Consider the following 20717-nt stretch of genomic DNA (forward strand, 5'->3'; position numbering starts at 1 on the left):
ATCAGTGCTCATATAAGGACACTGAACGTCCTGGCTCTCAGAGCCTTCCCTCCTGACCCTTCCCAGCTTCTCTCTGAAGAGGAATCAAAAGCCTTGGCCTTAAGAAAACGGACACTGAGGTCCTGTCCCCGCGAGATCAACTGTAGTTACTAAACAACGCAGCCCTGTTTTCTAATCTTAGGCACACACGAGATGCCTGGATCCTGGTGGTCTTTCCCTGTCCTCTCCCGAAGCCAAAATGACTCCCCTCGAGCCCCAGGGGTCTCCAGGGACACACGCATGAGCTAGCCGACCGCTGAGAGTGATATCAATCCCACAGCTTCCCCTTCCTCCCTCCTAAAGGGTCGGGCAGCTCTTGCTCCTCCTCTTCCGGTTCCAGCGATTGGGCCTCCGCGGGCGGGAGGAGGGGTGTGGAGGAGTCAGGGTGGGGGGAGTCGGAGGAGGGGAGGCGGGGCCTGGAGGGCCGGGGCAGGGCCATTCGGACCCGGAGGGGCGGGGCGGGGCGGGGCTTCGCTGGACAGCCTGAAACCTGGTGCACACCGCAGAGCTGCTGTCTCCCATCCCAGCACCCCGAGGTCTGGACCAACCTGGCTTCACTCCAGGCAGTTCCTACACCGAATACCGCTTCATCCTGTCTACCCAGGCCAGAGGTCCCAGGGTGGTGGCGCAAGGTCTGGGGCATCAATAAGCCATCCTTCCTTGGAGAGATCAGAGAGATCCTCGCCCTCCAGCCCGCTTCGCCTGAAACTTCGGCAATAGAGCCTCCTTAATGTTTAAAGAAAACAAGGACAAAACACTGGCAACCTAACGTGTCCGCTGTGGAACAGCTAAGCTGCCGGGAGGGCATCTGGGCAAGGCTGGTGAACAGGGAGCCCATGCATCTTGGAGTCAGGGTGCGTGCTTTTCACAGAGGCTCTGCCACGCTCCCTTCTGACTTTGCAGTCTGAGAGCTCTGGCTTCATTTCCCTTGCCAGCTTTGAACTACCTAAGTGAACCAAGTTGCTTAACTTCTCTGAAGCTCAGTTTTCTCATCAATATTTACCTGCCCAGGTTGCTGTGAGGACTAAGAAAAGTAATGCATGTGCAGTGCCCAGCACAGTCTCTGGCGCATAGCAGGGTTTCACAAATGCTAATTCCTCCTTCCCCCCAAAAAGGAAGGGATTACTAGATCTCATTTTTCTCTACCTCATAGTTTTTCAGGGGAGTTTTTCAGTGGAGTCCACCTCTCCTATGCTGAGGCCATCTTTGCCTGGTTGTTGAGAAGTGATCCAGAAACATAGGCTTGGGGAATGTTGGAGCTGGAAGTCTTGTTCAAATGGACTTCCTTATTTCGCAGCCCTGGAAGGTCAGGGCCTGGCTCCCACAGCAGGTAGTGGGGAGGGAGGTATTAGGACTCAGCCTTCTCACCTGAGGATTCGCATCATGGTCTGGGACTGGAAACTTCCACTCTTCCTGCCCACATTATACAAATGACCTTAGTTCCTGAGACGACAGAGAAGCAGCTCAAACCCCAGAGAACAAGGAAGAAAGGCTGTTGGTCCCTGCAGTCACCACTCCCTTTTAGAAGCCTGGCAATACTGCCAGGTGCTTTTGACCTTCACTGTTGTGTGACCCAGCTCTGTGAACCTTATCCACCCTCACATCACAATCAAATTGCTCTCTCATTTTACAGGCCAGGAGCTGAGCCCAGAGAGGCCATGCAACTCTAGTTTGGCCCATTTTGGTTTGTTGGGATCGATATTTGCACTCCCTGCACGTTTCTCCTGGGCAATATCCAAATGTCTGGCATATCCAGGGGACATGAGTCAAGCCCACTTACAGAGTTTCTATCTCTATCTCAATCCATCTGTCTCTTGCCTCTCTCCTCTCTCTCTCTCTGCATAAGCCAAACTCACTCAACAGGCTCTGTCTTCCCCTGCTTCCCCCATGCACAGGGCTTGGGGGAGTGGGTCCTAGCACACCATAGCTCTCTGAGGAAGAATCTCTCACAAATACCCTTTCAAAAGCTTCTCTAATCCCTCTTACCTGGGAGAGGTCTAAAGATCTGGGTGATGTCCTCTGGGAGAGACATCAGTCACACATTCCACGAGAAGGAAACTTCCCCTCCCTGCACCTTACCCGAACCGCCCCGTAATTCACTGCAGCTCATCACAGTGCCCTAGCCAGTGAGGCTGATGAGGGACCATGAAACTTTAAGTGACCCTCAGACACCAGGTCTGTAGAAGACCTGACTGAAGACTCTGCTGTCCCGTGAGCTTTTACAAACACGAGGGCTCCTTCTGTCTTGCCCAGAGTGCTGGGTTCCAAAAGCGCCTTCTTTTCAGCCTTTAAAGCATCCTTGACTTTTTCCTCTCGGCAAACTACTCATGGAATTTCTGATTGTTCCTTTGCCTGGCTGGTTAATGACCTCAGCTCTGACATTTTTTAGCCCTGTTGGTGTTTGTTTTAGCCTTGAGCATCTACTATGTTTGTGTTTCAGGCAAAACTAAAAGATTCCCATGGTCATATCCTGTTAGAACACGATTCAGAAAAAATAGTGTTTCTGTTTCCCTTGACAGCCAAGGATTAGAAAGTTGAAATGCTCTCTCAAATCTCACAAAACCCAGAGTATGTACCGGGCTTGTGTGATTGGTGTTGTTCAAGCAGCGCCAGCTTCAGCAGCATGGGACCTGTGGATTTGCAAAAGACCCCGCGCTTGCAAACGTCCTGTCCCTGACTCGATACTGTCCTGAAATTCAAACAAGGGACCTCATTTTCCTTTGCAGTAGGCCTCATAAATTGTGTAGCTGGTGCTAGGTGCTGGGTGCTGGGGGTACAACTGTGGGACAACTCCTGCCCTCCAGGACTTTACAATCTTGGGCAGGTGGGTGAATAGTTCATTTACATTCAGAGTACCAAAAGTTTCAGCTTCAAAGAATTAAACACACAGGCAGGGTATTTCACCCACAAGGATTAGTGAGTGTTAGCTACTGATGGAGGGTTTGGGGCTGGGGGCGGTGAATGGAGGGGGAGGGGTGGGGAGGAAAGGGTTTCAAGGTAGAATGTGGAAAGCCTGAAGCCCCAGAGGAATGACAGAGCATGGAATCAATCTATCATCAGGAAACTGTAAATAGTCAGGCTAGAGCTGAGGATTGTCCTTGGAGAAAGGCAAAGGATGGACAGGAGAGTGGGCTAAATTAGAAAGTGTCTTGTATTAGCCTGCTCAGACTGCCATAATCAAATACAGCAGATTGGGCGGCTTACACAACAGACATTTATTTCTCACAGTTCTGGAGGCTGCAAGTCAGAGAGCACGAGGTCAGCAGGGCTGGTTTCTCCTGAGGCCTCCCTGTGTGGCTTGCGGATGGCCGCCTTCTCACCGTGGCCTTTTCTCTGAGCTTGTTTGCCCTAGTATCTCTCTTTTTTTTTAAGACTTTGTCAGAGAGCAAGAGCACAAGGAGGGGGAGCGGCAGGGAGAGGGAGAAGCAGGCTCCCCGCTGAGCAATGAGCCCGATGCGGGACTCGATCCCAGGACCCTGGGATCATGACGTGAGTTGAAGGCAGACACTTAAGCCACCCAGGCGCCCTCTTCTTCTTTTTTATAAGGACACCTATCATGTCAGATTAGGATCACACCCTTCTGCCGCATTTAAGGTTAATTACTTCCTTAAAGGCTCTATGTCTCAACATAATCCATTCTGAAGTACTGGGGGGAGGTGTGGGCGTTGACATGTACATTTGGAGGGAACACAACCCAGTTCCTTACTGGTTAGCTCTCTATGTGGGCGTTTAATCTTTATCTTTTATTTTTCTTTTTTTAAAGATTTCATTTATTTATTTGACAGAGAGCGAGCGAGCGAGAGCAGGAACACAAGCAGGGGGTGCGGGAGAGGGAGAAGCAGGCTTCCCGCGGAGCAGGGAGCCCGATGTGGGGCTTGATGCGGGGCTCGATGCGGGGCTCGATCCCAGGACCCTGGGATCATGACCTGAGCCGAAGGCAGACGCTTAACCACTGAGCCACCCAGGCGCCCCTAATCTTTATCTTAAAAGTCTTGTGAAACCACTCCTCCTCATCCACACAACCCTAGGGGATATATGGGCAAAGTATATGAAGTCAGCTCACAGAACAGGAAATAAAGCTTTGAAAAATAATTTTAAAAAAAAAAGCCGGAAATGAACCTTATTCATGAAAAGAGGAAGATACATGTTTGACTGACATTCTTATGAAAATTTCTTCTAAAAGCCAAGAATAAAATATTTTAAAGCTGTTTATATAGATTTTATTTCCGTTTCAATACGGTGTCACTCAGAATTACACATGTGGTTATACCCTAGAGTTCTTCCTTTGAATTATGTGCAGATCACAGGATTAGATTTTCCTAGTTGAAACATTAAATAATATTGAAACACAGAGAGTAAAAACTGGAAGTTTTCCTCCCATTCCCCCTCAAAACCTTTCCCAGAGATAACCTCTGTTAAAGGTGAAGGCTTAGCCTTTTAAACTTTTTCCCAGAGATTCACATACATGAATTTACGTGTAGACATACAGGTCTGTTCACATAAATGTGTGCATCATGCTAGGCACGTTGTACTGAAAGCTGTATTTTTCATTTAATTTGTTTTCATGACCTTTTTCAGGAACTGCAAATAGACCCTTCACAATTTAAAAAATGTTCTGCAGAGTATTGCATAATATAAATGAAATAAATTCTTCTCCTATTGTGGAAAAAATAAAATTCAAACAGTTAAATTGTAAGGCCCCCAGTCGGTGTCCCTGAGAAGTGGAGAACTGCTTGGTGTGGAAAAACCCACACAACTGGTGTCAAAAGTATTTAGTAGGAGGAGGGAGAAACGGTGTTTCTCTTCGTTTGCTTATATGCCACCCATAACCAGATGAGGGAAAAATGCTCTCACTTACAATTATTATAATGACAATAAAATTTAGAAATACCATAACAACAAAAACAAAACTATGTCTCTCTCTCTCTGTCTATATATATACATATATATAGACAGAGAGAGAGGGAGATAAGAAAGATTTGAATAAATGGATACTCCTCACATTTCCCGAACAAGACTAAACCCTGTAAATAGATTAATTTATCCCCAAATTTATATGTTTAATGTCACACTAATCCCTCCAAAAAATACCAAAGTTAAAAACATTATTTTGAGTATTGCAAAATTATTCTGACGTTCACCTTGAAGAATGAAGATGAGAAAATCACTGTGAACACTGGGGAAAAACAGATTATTTACAATTAATGTTGAGAAATTGGCCATTTGTAAATAAATACAATTGTATATTCTCCTGAATGTCAACAACACAAAAACAAATTTCAGATGGATTAAATAGTTCAATCAATTAAAAACATAACAGTTTAGAAGAAAATATAGGTGACACGCTGGCTTCAATGGGAAAGTATTTCTAAGAATTGAAAGCAGTGTCAAAAATCACTATGGAAAAAAACCTAGATTTGACTATAGGAATAAAAAACCCTGTTCATTAATAAAACATCATAGCAAAATTTATGAAAAGTTTCTCACCAATAAAAGAAATACAATAGGTGTGTATGCTTGTATAATATATACTACAGAGATTTTTTTACTCTACGTAAGTAAAACTTATAAGTTGTTAAACTATATATATATATATATATATACACATATATTTTTTTTTTACTCAACATCATCTATCCATAAGACTGAATGTACACCTACTTTGTACTTTGGTCTAACTCATACAGTGTCACAAAGTATGCCCACATCTTCATTATCTATTCCCATTGAGATGGACACTTAGGTAGCTTCCAATTCATTGCCAACATAGATGAAGTTGCAGTGAACCCCCTTGTGCCCGTACCTCTGGGGACCTGTGCAATGACATCACTGGGCCACACACCCAGAAATGAGCACAGAGCAGACACCAATTGAGTTCACTGCCAGATTGCTTCCTATCTGGGCCATATTGGTTCTTGTTCCCATAAGTGCTCCTAAATTTCCCTACTTCCTGGCTGATGCTGCATGGTATCCAACTTTCTGACACCAATCCGATGGATGCTGAGCAGTATCTCATGGTATTTTATTTGTATTTTTCTGATTACTAATTGACTGCCTTGTTCTCTTTGATTTGCAGGAGTTCTTTGTATACCCTAGTGTTAATTCCTTACTGATTTTTTATAATATTTTCTTTCAGTCTGGTTATGGATTCCATTCATGGAATGGATTTGATATATATATGCCAGTTGTATAATTTTTCACCTTATCACTTGTTTAGATATTATTTTTTAATCTATTATCAACATCCTTTTGCAATTCAAAAGCAGTTATAGGTGATGAGACAATTGATATCCCATATGCAAAAAAATTAAGTTGGACCCTACCTCACATCGTATACATCAAAATGGATTAACGTTCTAAATTTAAGAGCTAAAATCATAAAAGTCTTATGAAAAAAATAGTTGTAAATTTTCGTGACTTCGGATTTGACAAAGGATTCTTACATATGATACCATAAGTATGAGTAACAAAAGAAAAAGTAGATAAACTGGACTTCATTGAAATTAAAAACCTTTGTGGATCCAGGGCATTATCAAGAAAGGGAAAATATAACCTAAGCAATGGGAGAGAATATTTGCAAACGATATATCTGATAAGGGTCTTGTATCCAGTATATATAAATAATTCTTACAACTTGACAATGAAAAGACAACCCAATGAAAAAATGAACAAAGGACTTGAATAGACTTATCTCCAAAGAAGATATCCAAATGGCCAGTAAGCACATAAAAAGATGCTCAACACTATTAGTCATAGGAAAATGCAAATAAAACACACAATGAGATTTCACTTCCTACCCACTTAGAGAGGCCACCATTTTTTTATAAAAAGAGGGGTGGGAAATAACAAGTGTTCATAAGGATGTGAAGAAACTGGAACCCTTAATACAACAGCTATCCAAACAAATACATGTATGTGCATGTTTGTAGAAGGATTACTCATACATAGCCAAAAGATGGAAACAAATCAAATGTCCACCAACGAATGAACGGATAAACAAATCTTATGCTACAGCTATATGGTGGAATATTATTCAATCATAAAGAGAGATGAAGCACATGCCACAACATGAATGAGCGTGTCATCCTGATTAAAAGCCAAAAACAAAAGGCCATATGTTATATAATTCATTTATATAAACTATCCAGAGTAGGTAAATCCATAGAGATAGAAAGCAGATTGGCAGTTGCCAGGAGTTGGATTGGGGGTGGGGGGAGTAACTGCACAGGGTTTTCCTTTGGGATGATGAACATTTTTTGGAACTAGATAAAGGTGGTGGTTGTACAACATTTTTAATGTACTAAGGCCACTGCATTGTTCGCTTTAAAATGGTTAATTTCATGCTTTGTGAATTTCATCTCGATAACAAATTCTTTAAAAAGGCCCCAATAATGTCACTGATATCTAATCACTTTCTTAAAAAATTACAGAGCTCATCTATGATGAAATTACTTACTGCTGCATTGTACATGGCACATAGACACGTAAAATATAGTCCCAACCCCTGAGGAATTTAAGGTCCAGTTGGAGAACACAGATGATTAATAAATAAAGCAACCGCCATAAGAGAAATGCCCTCCCTCGGTATGCAATGAGAGTTCAAAGATGCACACCTGCTTATGTAGAAAAGGAAAATTTTCCTGGAAATGACATTGGAAATGAACTTTAAGAGTTGAGCGGAATTTTTGTTAGAGTTGGAGGTGGAGAAAATACAAGAACAGAAGGAAAGGGGCTCCCTACGAGGGGATCACATGATAAGTTTAAGGACATTACCTCGTCCAACCTGGCTGTCATAAAAGCTACTCTGGCATGAGTATTAAAGACCAGGTGTCAAAAGACCATGACTCTGCCCCCTTTGTCTCCAATGCCTGATGCCCTGTTTGCCACCTACTTAGTGAGGCACGAATGTCAAAGATAAAATAAAAATGTGCATTAAAGCTTTCTAAGAAGCCCATGCACCAGGCAGAGTATAAAATAATAGCCTCAGGTAGCAGCATTTATTACTACTGAAACAGGCTAAGGCAAGTATGCAACCAGATTTGAGGTACAAGGCAGAACACAGTGTCACTAGAATGAATTACAAGGGGAATGAGGGGGCAATAAGTCTGGGGCCATCTAGGGAAACTTTGCATTCCATCCTATAGGATTCGGACTGCACTTTAAATCCTACAGGGAAGCATTAAGGTCTCTTGTCCCATGAACTTGGCTAAGTAGGGCAAATGAGTGGTCAGGATGGGGAGAGCTGGGTGTGGAAAAGCATGGGATCGAGATGCGGGAGGCATGTGCCCTCACCTTTGCACTGCGCTTCGAAGGCCCATCTTCCCAGGGTACGGAACAGGGCAGGAGGACACAGAAAGCGGGGAATGCTCACCCTTACGGAGAGGAAAACCTGCCACAGAACAGAATAGTGTTGGCCACATTGTGCCTAATGAAGAAAAGGAAGGGGTGGTCGGCGCAGAACGTGGGGCCAGAATCCATGCAGCACTCCACAACCAAGATGGCTGAAGCAGCGGCGGCCTCCGTGCCTTCCTCGTTCACCTCCACAAAACTCTTGTGCACAAACTTGGACAGACACAGATCTCTCTCGCCTGACATTGCCGAAAAGTCAGCCTCGTCCTCCTGAAAGGCATCAACCATTCCCAGACCCCGGAGCACAGATTCCATGTCATAGTCCTCTTCCAGTTGAAATCTCGGAAGGAAAACTTCCACTTCGGTGCTCTGCATACGGTCTGGCTTGGTCCAGGCTCTGAATTTCTCCAAAGTGAGATTTTTTTCCACCTGAAGGACCAGAATTAGACTTTAAAATTCATACTTCCATACGTAAGGCCACGCACACCCACATACCCTTCCTCCTCTCGGAGATGGGTGGTGATTGTCCCACGGGACCAGGGGCACCTTTCTGCGCCGGGAAATTTCTGAGATCTCGGACTTGTGCTATTCCAACCGCGCTCCCTTGCCAAGCAGGCAGGACGTGAGGCAGCCCCGAGGCATAGAAACAGCGGCCGGTCCTCTCCTTACCCCACAGTATCTACAAGCCATCTTTCATCCTGACAACACTCAATGCCCCGCTGACTGTGATATTCTTTTTCTTTTTCCTTTAACTGTGCTTATTTTTTGAAGATGAGACATTGCTGGTAAGAAAAACGATTGGAAAAGAAAGGGCTCTTGCTGGAGCAATTTGATTTGCCAGAGGTGCAATCCTGTGTACATTCTGAAGAAGAGATGTCAGGTGGCAAAGACACACAGAGAGCCCCTGGCTGCAGCTCGGCTCACGCAGGCCCCTTGGGACACTGGGAGTGCTGTGTGGTCCTCGGCGCCCGGGGCCTAGAACCTCCTGGGCCCAGAAGCTCCTGGGCCATGGATGACTCTCACACTAGGGATCCATGTTGAAAGGAAGCAAAGTGAGTTGGGAGTGCCGTCTGGGGCTGTTTCTGGCCCTGCTCTCCTGACTTTCGAGGTCTTGATATTTAAAATATAATGCAGGGGCGCCTGGGCAGCTCCGCTGGTTAAGTGTCTGCCTTCAGCTGGGTCATGAGCCCGCGCTGGGCTCCCTGCTCAGTAGGGAGTCTGCTTCTCCCTCTCCCTCTGCCTCTGCCCAACCCCCACTGTTCATGTGCACTCTCTCTCCCTCTCTCTCTCTCAAATAAATAAAATCTTTTAAAAAATAAAGAAATAAAATATAATGCTAACAACGATTATGATAATAATAATGGATCATATTTATTCAGGGCTTATTATGTACCAGACAATGTGCTAAAAGCTTGTTACTCGAACCACCCCCATTTTATCCTCATAGTAACTCTCAGGCAGATGTTATCACCATCCCTGTTTTCCATGTGGGAAAGCAGAGTAAAGGAATTTGGCGAGATCACATAGATTATAATGGGCGAAGTAGGTCCTGAATGACAGTTTGGTTCCAAAGCGCGAGGGTCTGAATACTGTGCTCTGTTTCCTGGTTGCCCACATCACTGACTTAAAAGGTAAACATAAATGTTCAAAGTGGTGCTTGAGTTCCAGCAGGAAGGATGCAAAGGGCGCCCTGGGGTTCTCACCAAGCTTAGATCCACGTTGTCGTCCGGAAGCAGAATGACCATGCTCAGCTCCTTACCCTCGTAGGGCAGCTCCAGGACCTGGGTCTGCACCTCTTTAATATAGGCAAGCTTAAACGTAGCTTCCTGAAACATCATCTGCACTGGCTTTTGCTCCCTCTGACGGGAAGAAACATGAGCATGGAATTAAAAACAGATTATGGTAAGAGGCAATAAAAATTTCCAAAAGAGCTATAATTGACTCCAGGAATGTTTTCATCACCCATGATGGAAACGATATTCGTGTGCTAGTTCCAACTCTTTCCTATCATCGATACGAGGCATCTATGGTAAACAGAAACGGCGCTAGCCTAGGAAAGGAGATGTTTTATTCAGCAAAATAAACGTGATACTCTGCATTTCCCACAGGAGGAAATCAGATTTTCCTCATGTAAAATATGCCTGGCAAATATATCTAAGGAAACAATATAATCAAATATAATGAAATAGAAAATTATTTCTATTTAACTGGAAAAAGTTTTTATGATAAAGAAGAGACTGAAGAGTTTCACAGCAGTGTGACTGGTGGCGTAAGGAGACAGCCCCTCAGGAAGGAGTCGGCCAGCAAGTAGAAAGAATTACGTATCTCCTCCTGTATTTAAATGCAGTTGTTTCAGTTCTGATACTCTAATCCAAGGAAATAGTTTTCTAAAAATACAGAAGAGGTATATGCATGCAGAAGTTAATTGGACTACTATATTCATTAAAGTTTTAAAAGTTGATATGGATCAACTATTCTAAAAATTAGAATAGTTTCTAAAATCATAGCTAGAAAAGTTGTCCCCCTTCCACTTTTGTAACTAGAGGGCTGATTATGTAAAGTACACCTTATGCCCCACCCCCCAAAAAAAGGTTTTACCTGTACAGTACAAGTTTCCTAATTGCATTAAAATGGTATTTTTTTTTTTTTTTTTTAGGGGCTGGGAGATTTGGCAAGCTATTTTAATGCCTGCCTGAACCGAAGTTATACCTCAATATCAAGACTGACATCTTTGTCAGTTAGTTTTAATATTAGAAACTTTTAATACTAGATTAATAGTGATTAATTAACAATAATTCAAGTCTATACTTATTTTAATTTTTCAAATATCTGATTAAAAAAATATTCACTCCTTCTATCCACTTGCCCAACACAAACACATATCTTACTTCCTTAACACGTTTTTTGCTTTCTGTTAAGCAACTTAAGCTTAGAGGAAAAGTCTTAAGTTTCCAGAACTAGGTGGCAGCAATGAATGTAGGAGAAATTATCAGAGGTAGTAGGAATAGTAATAAAATGCAAAAAATCAGAGGCAGCAAATAATTTTTATTTCTCAGTTCTTTTCTCCTGAGTTTAAAATTTCATTCAGAAACGTGTTAAGTTTCAAAATTATTTCTAACCAATCATTTATGCCTTTACAAAGTTAACTTTTTCCATTCAATTTCTTCATGAAACTAGAAGGATTTTGGAAAGCTTCTCTCACCTGGTTTATTTTAAAAGGCATTTCCCTTGTGTACATTTTGTTGAACTGTTCATTCCACCTTCCTTTGAAGTAGATGGCATTGACAAGAACCAGCCTGGTGTGTGCATTGATTGAGTTACTTGGCAATAATTCTCGAATTTTACCTTCCAAGAAAAGTAGAGAATATATTCAGTTGGTTTTTTACAGAAGTGTGATGAATAAATCGTAATAAGGCTTACTGACAGATCCTCAATTATTAATCAAGAACCAAACATTCTTTTCTTTTCCAAATTTGGTGAGCTTGGATTGCTATGTGCAGAAATGAAAAAAGAACAATCCACACAAGTGGTTTTCATGGTCAGGTCGTCAATGCTGTGGGTACACCCACAAAATCCATGACGTTGAAAGGTTTCTAAATCACTCAGAGGAAACACTACATGAGGTCAGATAGCAAGGCAAGCGGGAAATGAGAGAGGGGCTGGGAGGGACTTAGGTTCTCTCAAGTCCTAAAATGGAGCGTTTGGTTTAATGCACCAAAGGTACAATGAGTGCTAACATTCCACAACCATGTCCACATGTCAGAGGCAGCCAGAATGAATGACTCAAAGGGGATATAGTTGACAATGGGCAGCATGGGTGCATTGAGGAGCTTCTGGAAGCACCTGGAAGAGATTTCACTATTTGATCCTCTAAACAAAATACCAGACATTCCTGGAAAAGGTAAGGTGGGCAAGTGAAAGATACTCCCTTCTTCCCTAGATATCAAGTTGTACCTTTCCAATGAACTAAGAACATCCCTGCTAATTCCCTGCCTCCAGATGGCATAAGTAGCAAATATTCCAAGAAGAAATGGTAGCAATAACTGCTAACTCTCTAAGGAGAGACAAACTCTTGTTCTCTATTGTCTGACTTATTGATAGAAATAGGAATGTTCCTAGTGGTACTAAGTAGAGTTGGTGCAGAGGGTCCTGAATGGTTCGAACATCGTTGATCGTGCGGGCCAAGATCAGAACACACCACTCTGTAAAACAGAAACAAATAAGGCTCAACGCCAAAGAAAGGATGATTTCATTCTAGAGAACTGATCAGCTGTGAGAGAGCACCTGCATTTGGCCTACCAAATCTAGGCTTATCAAACCTAATTAAGGGAGTGTACGTGGAAGACATGAAAGCAGCAGCAGAATAAGTAAGCTTAATGTATAGGGTGAAAGTGGTGGTATGTGAGGTCCACAGAGAATTTCGAAGCCCAAGTATATGTCTCAGAGAAGATCTGACCAATAGCCTCCTTCCTACGGAGGCGATGAACTCCCCCAACATGTGAATGTTATAGGCCAACTGAAAGTATGTTTCAGTGTAAGTTATTAAACTGGAAATCCAGCCTATGACTTTCTTTGGACATTTGTATCAGTCTTTCTTGTCCCAGGAGAATGGACAAAATTAAGTCTCTGTGGTTGAAAACCTGAGCATCTGATCAGAACCCTGTGAGTCCATGAAGTTTCAAATACACCAAGAGGCCCAGCCCGTCAGCAGGCCTCTGACCATCTGAAACACTCGTGAAATCAGAGCATCAGGAAAAGCAAGGGGAGGAACAGGGAGGGGAGGAGAACCAGGGGAAAGATGAGAAGGCAGAGGGAGAAGGAAAAAGAAGGGGGTAATAACATGTAATTCTGACCTTCAGTCTTTTTTGAGACCCAAGTGTTGATGTGTTTCCTGCACTGCTCCACAGCATTGGCAAAGGAAAGCTGCTCCAGCTCAGCATGGTAGAACCGAAGACAGGATTCCTTAAAGGTCTTTGGAGGGAAAAAGAGTTCAAATATGGCTATATTCCTAAATAAAGTTCAGGTTCCAAGAAAATTGGAATCTTACATACGTTTTATCAAAATGAGTATATATCTCTTAAAAAGTGGTCATATCTTAGTCTACTAGGTACTAAAATATCAGAGTCTATAAATAGGTAAGTACTAAGCCACAAATAACCAGAAATGGATAAGTGAATTTTAGAAGTAGTCAAATTTTAAATAATTCAAGGCAGAGTTATAGCATTATGATTTTTTTTAAAAAAAAGTTTACCATAATTTTCAGTTCTCCAAGATCTTTCTTTCAGACTCCATATTTTGATTACAACTTTTATTGTTCTGCTGACTCAACTTACCGGGAGGAATTCACAAGTCTTTTCTCCAAAGAGCCTGTTGGCTGTTCTGAGCAAGTACTTGGTGCCAGGTTTGTTCACTTCAGCAAGAAGTGACTGGAAATTCTGATGAATGTCTTTCTCTGTGCTTAATGAAAGCACCTGTTGAGAAAAATAATTTTAAAATTTATCAAGATTGTTCTTTGGGGGGCAGCTGGGTGGCTCAGCCAGTTAAGCGTCTGACACTTGATTTCAGCTCAGGTCAGGATCTCAGGGTCATGAGATCAAGCCCTGCATCAGGCTCTGCACTCAGTGTGGCGTCTGCTTCAGATTCTCTCTCCCTCTCTCGTTGCTTCCCCCCTCTCCCCCAGCTGCTTGCATACTCTCTCTCTCAAAAAAAAACACTGTCTCAAAAAATCTGTAAGCAAAATTCTTTCTTAAATACTCTACAAAATTTTCCTTTAAAGGACACTGTTTTCTCTTTTAAAAAAGGATATTACATTCATTTTAATTGCAGATTTAATACATACTAGAGCAGCACTATGTGGGATGAGGAGAAGATACAGAGAGAAAAGGACAGAGAGAGAGAGGGAGGGAGAGAACAGAAAACAGGGGAGTAAGACAAAATGGATGAAAGACCTAAATGTGAGACAGAAATCCAGCAAAATCCTAGAGGAGAACACAGGCAGCAACCTCTATGACCTTGGCTGCAGCAACTTCTTGCTAGACACGTCTCCGAAGGCCAGGGAAACAAACGCAAAAATGAACTATTGCGACTTCATCAAGATAAAAAGCCTTTGCACAGCAAAGGAAATAATCAACAAAACCAAAAGACAACCGACAGAATGGGAGAAGATATTTGTAAATGACATATCAGATAAAGGGCTAGTATCCAAAACTTGTAAAGAACTTACCAAATTCAACACCCAAAAAACAAATAATCCAGTCAAAAAATGGGCAGAAGACATGAACAGACATACCTCCAAAGACACGCAAATGGCTAACAGACACATGAAAAAGTGCTCAACATCACTCGGCATCAGGGAAATCCAGATCAAAACCACAATGAGATACCACTTCACACCAGACAGAACGGCTAAAATTAACAAGTCAGGAAATGACAGATGTTGGCGGGGATGTGGAGAAAGGGGAATCCTCCTACACTGTTGCTGGGAATGCAAGCTGGTGCAGCCACTCTGAAAATACCCTATGACCCAGCAATTGCACTACGGGGTATTTACCCCAAAGATACAAATGTAGTGATCCGAAGGGCTACGTGCACCCCAATGTTTATAGTAGCTATGTCCACAATAGCCAAAATATGGAAAGAGTTCAGACGTCCATTGACAGAAGAATGGATAAAGAAGATGTGTGTGTGTATACACACACACAATGGACTATTACTCAGCCATCAAAAAGAACGAAATCTTTCCATTTGCAATAACCTGGATGGAACTAGAGAGCATTATGCTAAGTGAAATAAATCAGACAGACAAATACCATATGATTTCACTCATATGTGTAATTTAAGAAACAGAACAGATGAATATAGGGGAAGGAAAGTAAAAACAAAATAAAAACAGAGAGAGAAGCAAACCATAAAACACTCTTTAAGTACAGGGAACAAACAGGGTTGCTGGAGGGAAGGAGGGTGGGGGGATGGGGTAACTGGGTGATGGGCGTTAAGGAGGGCACTTGATGGAATGAGCACTGGGTGTTATATGCAACTGATACTAAATTCTACCCCTGAAACTAGTAATACACTATATGTTAACTAAATTGAATTTAAATTAAAAATTTAAAAATTAAAAAAAAACAGGGGAGTAAGAATTGGCCTTTCTGCCTAAATAGGTATCTATTGTTTATAGGTAAGTAATAGGAAGGGGCACCTGGGTGGTGCAGTCCGTTGAGCATCCAACTATTGGTTTTGGCTCAGGTCATGATCTCAGGGTCATGGGATCGAGCCCTGCGTCAGGCTCTGTGCTTTGTGGGGAGTCTGTCTGGGAATCTCTCTCCCTCTCCCTCTGCCCCTCCTGCTCGTGCTCTCTCTCTCTCTCTCAAACGAATAAGTAAACCTTTAAGAAAATAAAAAAGGTAAGTAATAGGAAAGAATGACAAGGATAAGAGGGGTTCAGAAAAATGGGCTATTACATGGGCGCCTGGGTGGCTCAGTCGGTTAAGCGACTGCCTTCGGCTCAGGTCATGATCCTGGAGTCCTGGAATCGAGTCCCGCATCAGGCCCCCTGCTCAGCGGGGAGTCTGCTTCTCCCTCTGACCCTCTTCCCTCTCGTGCTCTCTCTCTCTCATTCTCTCTCTCTCAAATAAATAAAAAATCAAAGAAAAAAGAAAAATGGGCTATTACAAAATCTTGCATCCCAAGGAAAACATTAAGTATGAAATGTACCCTATATAGAGTAAAATTTGCTTCTAAGATTCACAAGGAAAAAAGAACAACAACACATACAGTTAAAAGCATGAAAAGTTCACGGAGAAATGAGCAGAAATACAATCAGTGGGGAAAACATCACTTTCAGTCTCTGCCAGTGCACACAGAATCCGAAAGCTAGTTCTTTGAAAGAAGTTCCCTGAGTGCTATGAGTAGTAATGTGTATTTAGCATATTCAGTGCCACCGCCATCCAGCTGAGTACAGGAGGATAAGGAATTTCAATGTCTCTGAATACAAAGTAACTAGACAATCTTCAGGTTCTCAAAAAAAGCTCCCAGAGGGTTCATCAGTTAGCCTAAAAACACAGAAAAGTTCAGTAAGCCCAAAGAAGCCCCCTTCTACACGGAATCCTTCCTACCACAAGCTGAAAAATGATTGACATGAGTAGTCACCCCAGAAAGGGCTCTCAAGGGAAAAGAAAGTTATATCAAAACAAAGAGCCCCACTGACTAACACACGGATAGTGAAGATGTGTGTGGGGGCATGAGGTAAGTTTTTAGGTTTCAACTCGGGCACATGTCCCCTACCTACTCTATAAAACCCCTTCAGGACAGGGATGGATTCTTAATCATTTTCAGATGTTTGCTGAATGTTTAGTCCACATGCCGTCTGTATATGCAATAAAGATGTGCTTTTTTACCCACTTTGCATATTTTTGTCCATCCCCTTACTGAGCTAGGGAGGCATGGTGGTGTATTAATGACTTGAAATAGATATGAACCTCCCCTTCCTTACTAAAGAATAATTATAGCTATGAAATCTTTTACTCCAAAAATGAGAGCTCTCAGCTGCTTAGAGTTCCAAATAATTTCAGTATCATTTCCCAAACAAAGATAAAGTGCTAGGATAAAATTCTGATAGTCTTATCCAGGTTATCAATAAGGGAACTTGCCCCCAAAAATATCTCAGGGAAGGAGACTCCCAGCCTTGTCCTTTGTGTCTTGGTCCCCAGGCAGCCCCACCTGCCAGACATAAGCACAGATGTATGTAAACACTGGGCACCCCTCCCACCCTGCTTTAGCTTTATGGCAGTTCTGGAGCCTGAGGTTTGAAGCTGGGTGATGGGACATAATAACCAAAAAGGCAGTCCCTTCTGCTGGGTGACAAGCAGGTTTACCTGGGCCATCTGGGCAGCAGTGTTTCCTTTTGCCCCCAGGAAGACCATGGCCAGGGCTGAGGAGATGCTCACAGGAGAATAGAACACGTTGTGTGAAGGGTTGTCTTGACACAGTATCTTTAAAAGCTGGATGGCAAAGGTGCCATTTGCTTCAGAAAGAGCGTCCATGATGCAGGGTCTGGAACCAGAGCATAAAGAGAAAAGCTGCTTCAACACCCCCCCCCCCCCGCCAACGTTATTAACCTCACATATGGCAGTTTGGGAATTGTACGGGTTGTTTTTTTTGTTTTTGTTTTTGTTTTTTTAATGATAAAGCTCATAAATATTTTAAGTTGAAGGAAAACCCATTTACTATTGCTCTCCATCCAAAAAGTAAGTCAAAATATTAAGATAATTAGCTAAGTGTGGTACTGGCAGAAGATCGAACCAGCTTGAGAGCCTTGGGGAAAATGAAGAGCACCAGCTCCTGGGCACAGACACACAGCACTCAGCCTCCAGAGATCAGGGAAGTCCAATCTTCTCCACAATACTTTCTTTTTCCATACATTTATGGAGAGAACTTCTGAGAGTTTCAGTTATGCAAAAGACCACAGTCTCCCCATCTATTAGCCGATTCTTGAGAAATGTTTGAGATGCTGGTAAGCGAAGAGAGACAGGCTACAGTTGGGTATGGAACTGGCTGTGAGGCCAGGACCTTTCATCTACAGTGGCTGGAGAGCCAATGTGCTCTCCTGCTGAGCAGCCCTCAGCGCCGCCCCCCCTCCCCCATGGCCAATTAACACCCAACTCAGAGCGCCTGACCATTGCTAGCGGCTAGGCATCACGTGATCCTCAGACCTTGGCACTGAGGGTGAGGAGTCTGGGCGTTTTTCTTTCACAATTTTTTTTGCTAACTCAGAAACACTGATTTGGGAGTTTTGCTCGTTAGTCTCAGAAAAAGCCACTACAGTGGACTGTGCATGAGAGGGCGAAGAGCAGCCCCGGTGGAACACCAGAATGGAGAGGTAAGGAGGAACAGAGAAGGGTCCAAGAGAGAGCAAAATCACTGAGAATGGGGAGGCCAGTATCTAGGTAGCTACAGAGGTCAGAAGCCTAAGTGTGAGTGGGCAGGTCTGCTGACCACACACCGCTCCCATCCCCCAGCCCACATTTCTCCAGGGAATTAGCTAAGGGTGGAAATGACACCCTCACTCACCCAACTGCTGGCCTCACACCCTGGGAGACCTCCCTGACTCCTCCGACCCACCGCTCCTCATCCCCTCAGGCCCATCACCAAGGTTTGCCTTCTGCTGCCTACATGGCTCTTGAACCAGTCTACTTCTCTTGAGCCTGCACCCAGTCTAGACCACCTGATCCCTCTCCCCGCGGACTGAGCCACCTCCCCCGCTCCATCCAGTACACTCCATTCTGACAGGAAAGAGGACCCTTTCAGCCTTCCTCTAAAACCTCACAGGGCCCTTAGGATAAGCTCGAAGCTCACTTCATTTAAATGGCTTATGCCCCACCCGTCCGCTTCCTCGGCCTCCAGCCTCGGCCTCTAGCCATCCTGACCGCCTTTCATTCCCTCCTCCAGCCTCGGCCTCTAGCCATCCTGACCGCCTTTCATTCCCTCCAAGTCACCCCTGGGCCTTTGAAAACACTGTTTATCCAACTCCGCGCCCCCCCAACCCTGATTAACGGCACTCACGCCACCCCGCCCCCCGCACTCAAACATCCCGGCCTCAGGGGGCTTCCGAAGGCCCGCCCGAGACAGGTCTCCCGTCACCCGCTCCCCTGACCCCCAGCGGCCCCGGCACCCGCCCCTGGAATTCCTGCTTTGGCCCACTGTGGTCCCCCCCAGACGGGAAGCTCATTGTGTAAGGCCTGCCGGGCGAGGGCCTGCAAGAGAGCTCAGGAAACGGGAAGGGCTCCATGAATTTGTGTGGAAGGCCTGCAAGAACTTGGATTTGCAGCGGCAGACTGGTGATTTTAGCAGAAAAGAGGACAGGTAGGGAGATGTCGTTCCGCGCATCCCTAGGAGAGAGAGGAGGTGAGGAAGCAGGGCCGGTCGGAATGCGGCTGGAGGGCGGCGAGCCCGCGTGGAGGAGGCGTGCGAGGGGCAGAGAGAAGACGGGGGAGCGCCAGCGCCTGGGGCTCGCTGGGATCGGGAGGCACGGGCGCCGCCCAGCAGCTGCGCCACCGAGCCCACCGAGCAGCTGCGCCACCGAGCCCACCGAGCAACTGGGCCACCAAGCAGCTGCGCCACCGAGCCCACCGAGCAACTGCGCCACCCAAGCCACCCAGCCCACCGAGCCGCTACGCCACCGAGCAGCTGCGAAGTGAAGGGCTCTCTTTCTGGCAGCAGGGAGAGGGCCAGGTCGGCTCGGGTACGCTCGCGTCCTTGCGTCCTGTCTCCAGGCCGGAGCGCGGGGATTCTCCTCGTCCGCGGTCACCGCCCTGCCCCGGAACGCCCCCACTTGCCCCTTCCGGCACCGCGCCGCTCCTCCCTCCGGGCCCGGATCCCGACGACTCCAGGCCGAGCTCCGCAGCCGCTCCGCGGGTCCCCACTCGGGTGACTGGCACCTGCAGGATTCCTCCCGCACCCAGGACCCGAGACCACCCCTAGGCTTTCTGCCACGGCGGGGGCGGCGCGTGGGCGGTGCCTGGGGGGCGGGGCTCGGCTAGAGGCCGGGGTGTCTCTCCCGGCGCTGGGCGGGGGCCTGGGTCGCCGACACCTCCAGGCCCCCCTGACCCCGCCGCGCGACTGGGACCCTGCAACCTAAAGGGCTGGCGGCGCCCGCGGTCTGCCAGAGGCCTCCGCTCTTCTCCCTCCTCCTCTGCCCCCCCCCCGCCCCGCCCAGCCTCTCTCTCCCCGTCTGCTCTCCAAAAAAAAAAAAAAAAAAATCTTGTTTTAAAAGAAAAAGTATACAATTCAGTGATTTTTAGTCTGTTCAGAGTTGTACAACTATCACCACGATCTAACTCCAGAACATTGTATCACCTCAAAAAGAAACACCGTGCCCATTAGCACTTACTCTCTATTCCCTCCTGCTCTGCCCCCACCCCCACCCCCACCCCACCCCCACCCCCCCACCCCCCCACCCCCCACCCCACCCCCTCCCCCCCCACCCCCCCCACCCCCTCCCCCCCCACCCCCCCCCACCCCCCCCCCCCCGGCAACCAGGAAGCCATTCTGCCTAGGTTCGTTCGCCTGTTGTGGGCATTACCCATAGATAGAATCATATATAATAATAGAGTCTTTTGTGACTGCCTCTTTTCACTTAGCACAGTGTTCTCAAGGTTGATCTTTACTGGTTCAAGGTGACAATTATCTGTATTTCATTTCTTCTTATGACTGATAATATAATAATATAAAGTGCGTACACATATATATCCATTTTGACCATTCATCAATTGGGAGACAATTGGCTGTTTCTCTCTTTTGTCTGTTATGAATAATGCTACTATGAACATTCA

At 45.1% G+C, this 20717-nt stretch overlaps 1 protein-coding gene across 3 annotated transcripts; it reads right to left on the reverse strand.

The window, feature by feature from the left end:
- Positions 1–4236: 4236 nt before the first annotated feature.
- Positions 4237–20030, reverse strand: SERPINB9 (serpin family B member 9). Of its 3 annotated transcripts, none has more exons than XM_028122899.2 (7): positions 19722–20030; positions 17262–17439; positions 13722–13859; positions 13242–13359; positions 11591–11733; positions 10092–10247; positions 4237–8817 (listed from the first exon to the last, which is right to left on the reverse strand). In XM_028122899.2, the coding sequence occupies exons 2-7, from the start codon at positions 17427–17429 to the stop codon at positions 8413–8415; spliced, it is 1128 nt and encodes a 375-aa protein (XP_027978700.1). In that variant the 5' UTR covers positions 17430–17439; positions 19722–20030; the 3' UTR covers positions 4237–8412. The 3 variants fall into 3 exon arrangements, with proteins under 3 accessions (XP_027978700.1, XP_027978701.1, XP_027978702.1); XM_028122900.2 differs by lacking the exon at positions 19722–20030 and adding an exon at positions 19566–19707; XM_028122901.2 differs by lacking the exon at positions 19722–20030 and adding an exon at positions 19550–19707.
- Between the last annotated feature and the right edge of the window lie 687 nt (positions 20031–20717).

Source organism: Eumetopias jubatus, unplaced genomic scaffold (genome assembly GCF_037043125.1).
Source record: "Eumetopias jubatus isolate StellerSeaLion01/CBP00866 unplaced genomic scaffold, mEumJub1_p1.0 scaffold_6, whole genome shotgun sequence".
NCBI lineage: Eukaryota > Metazoa > Chordata > Mammalia > Carnivora > Otariidae > Eumetopias > Eumetopias jubatus.

Bases quoted from the DNA above. Each gene is read 5' to 3' on its own strand.
- SERPINB9 (XM_028122899.2), bottom strand. From the start codon at position 17,429: ATGGACGCTCTTTCTGAAGCAAATGGCACCTTTGCCATCCAGCTTTTA. The intron at 10,248-11,590 runs GTGAGAGAAGCT...TCTTCCCGTCAG, and splicing joins TGCCTTTTAAAATAAACCAG to AGGGAGCAAAAGCCAGTGCA. The intron at 8,818-10,091 runs GTGAGAACCCCA...CTGGTCCTTCAG, and splicing joins ACAACGTGGATCTAAGCTTG to GTGGAAAAAAATCTCACTTT.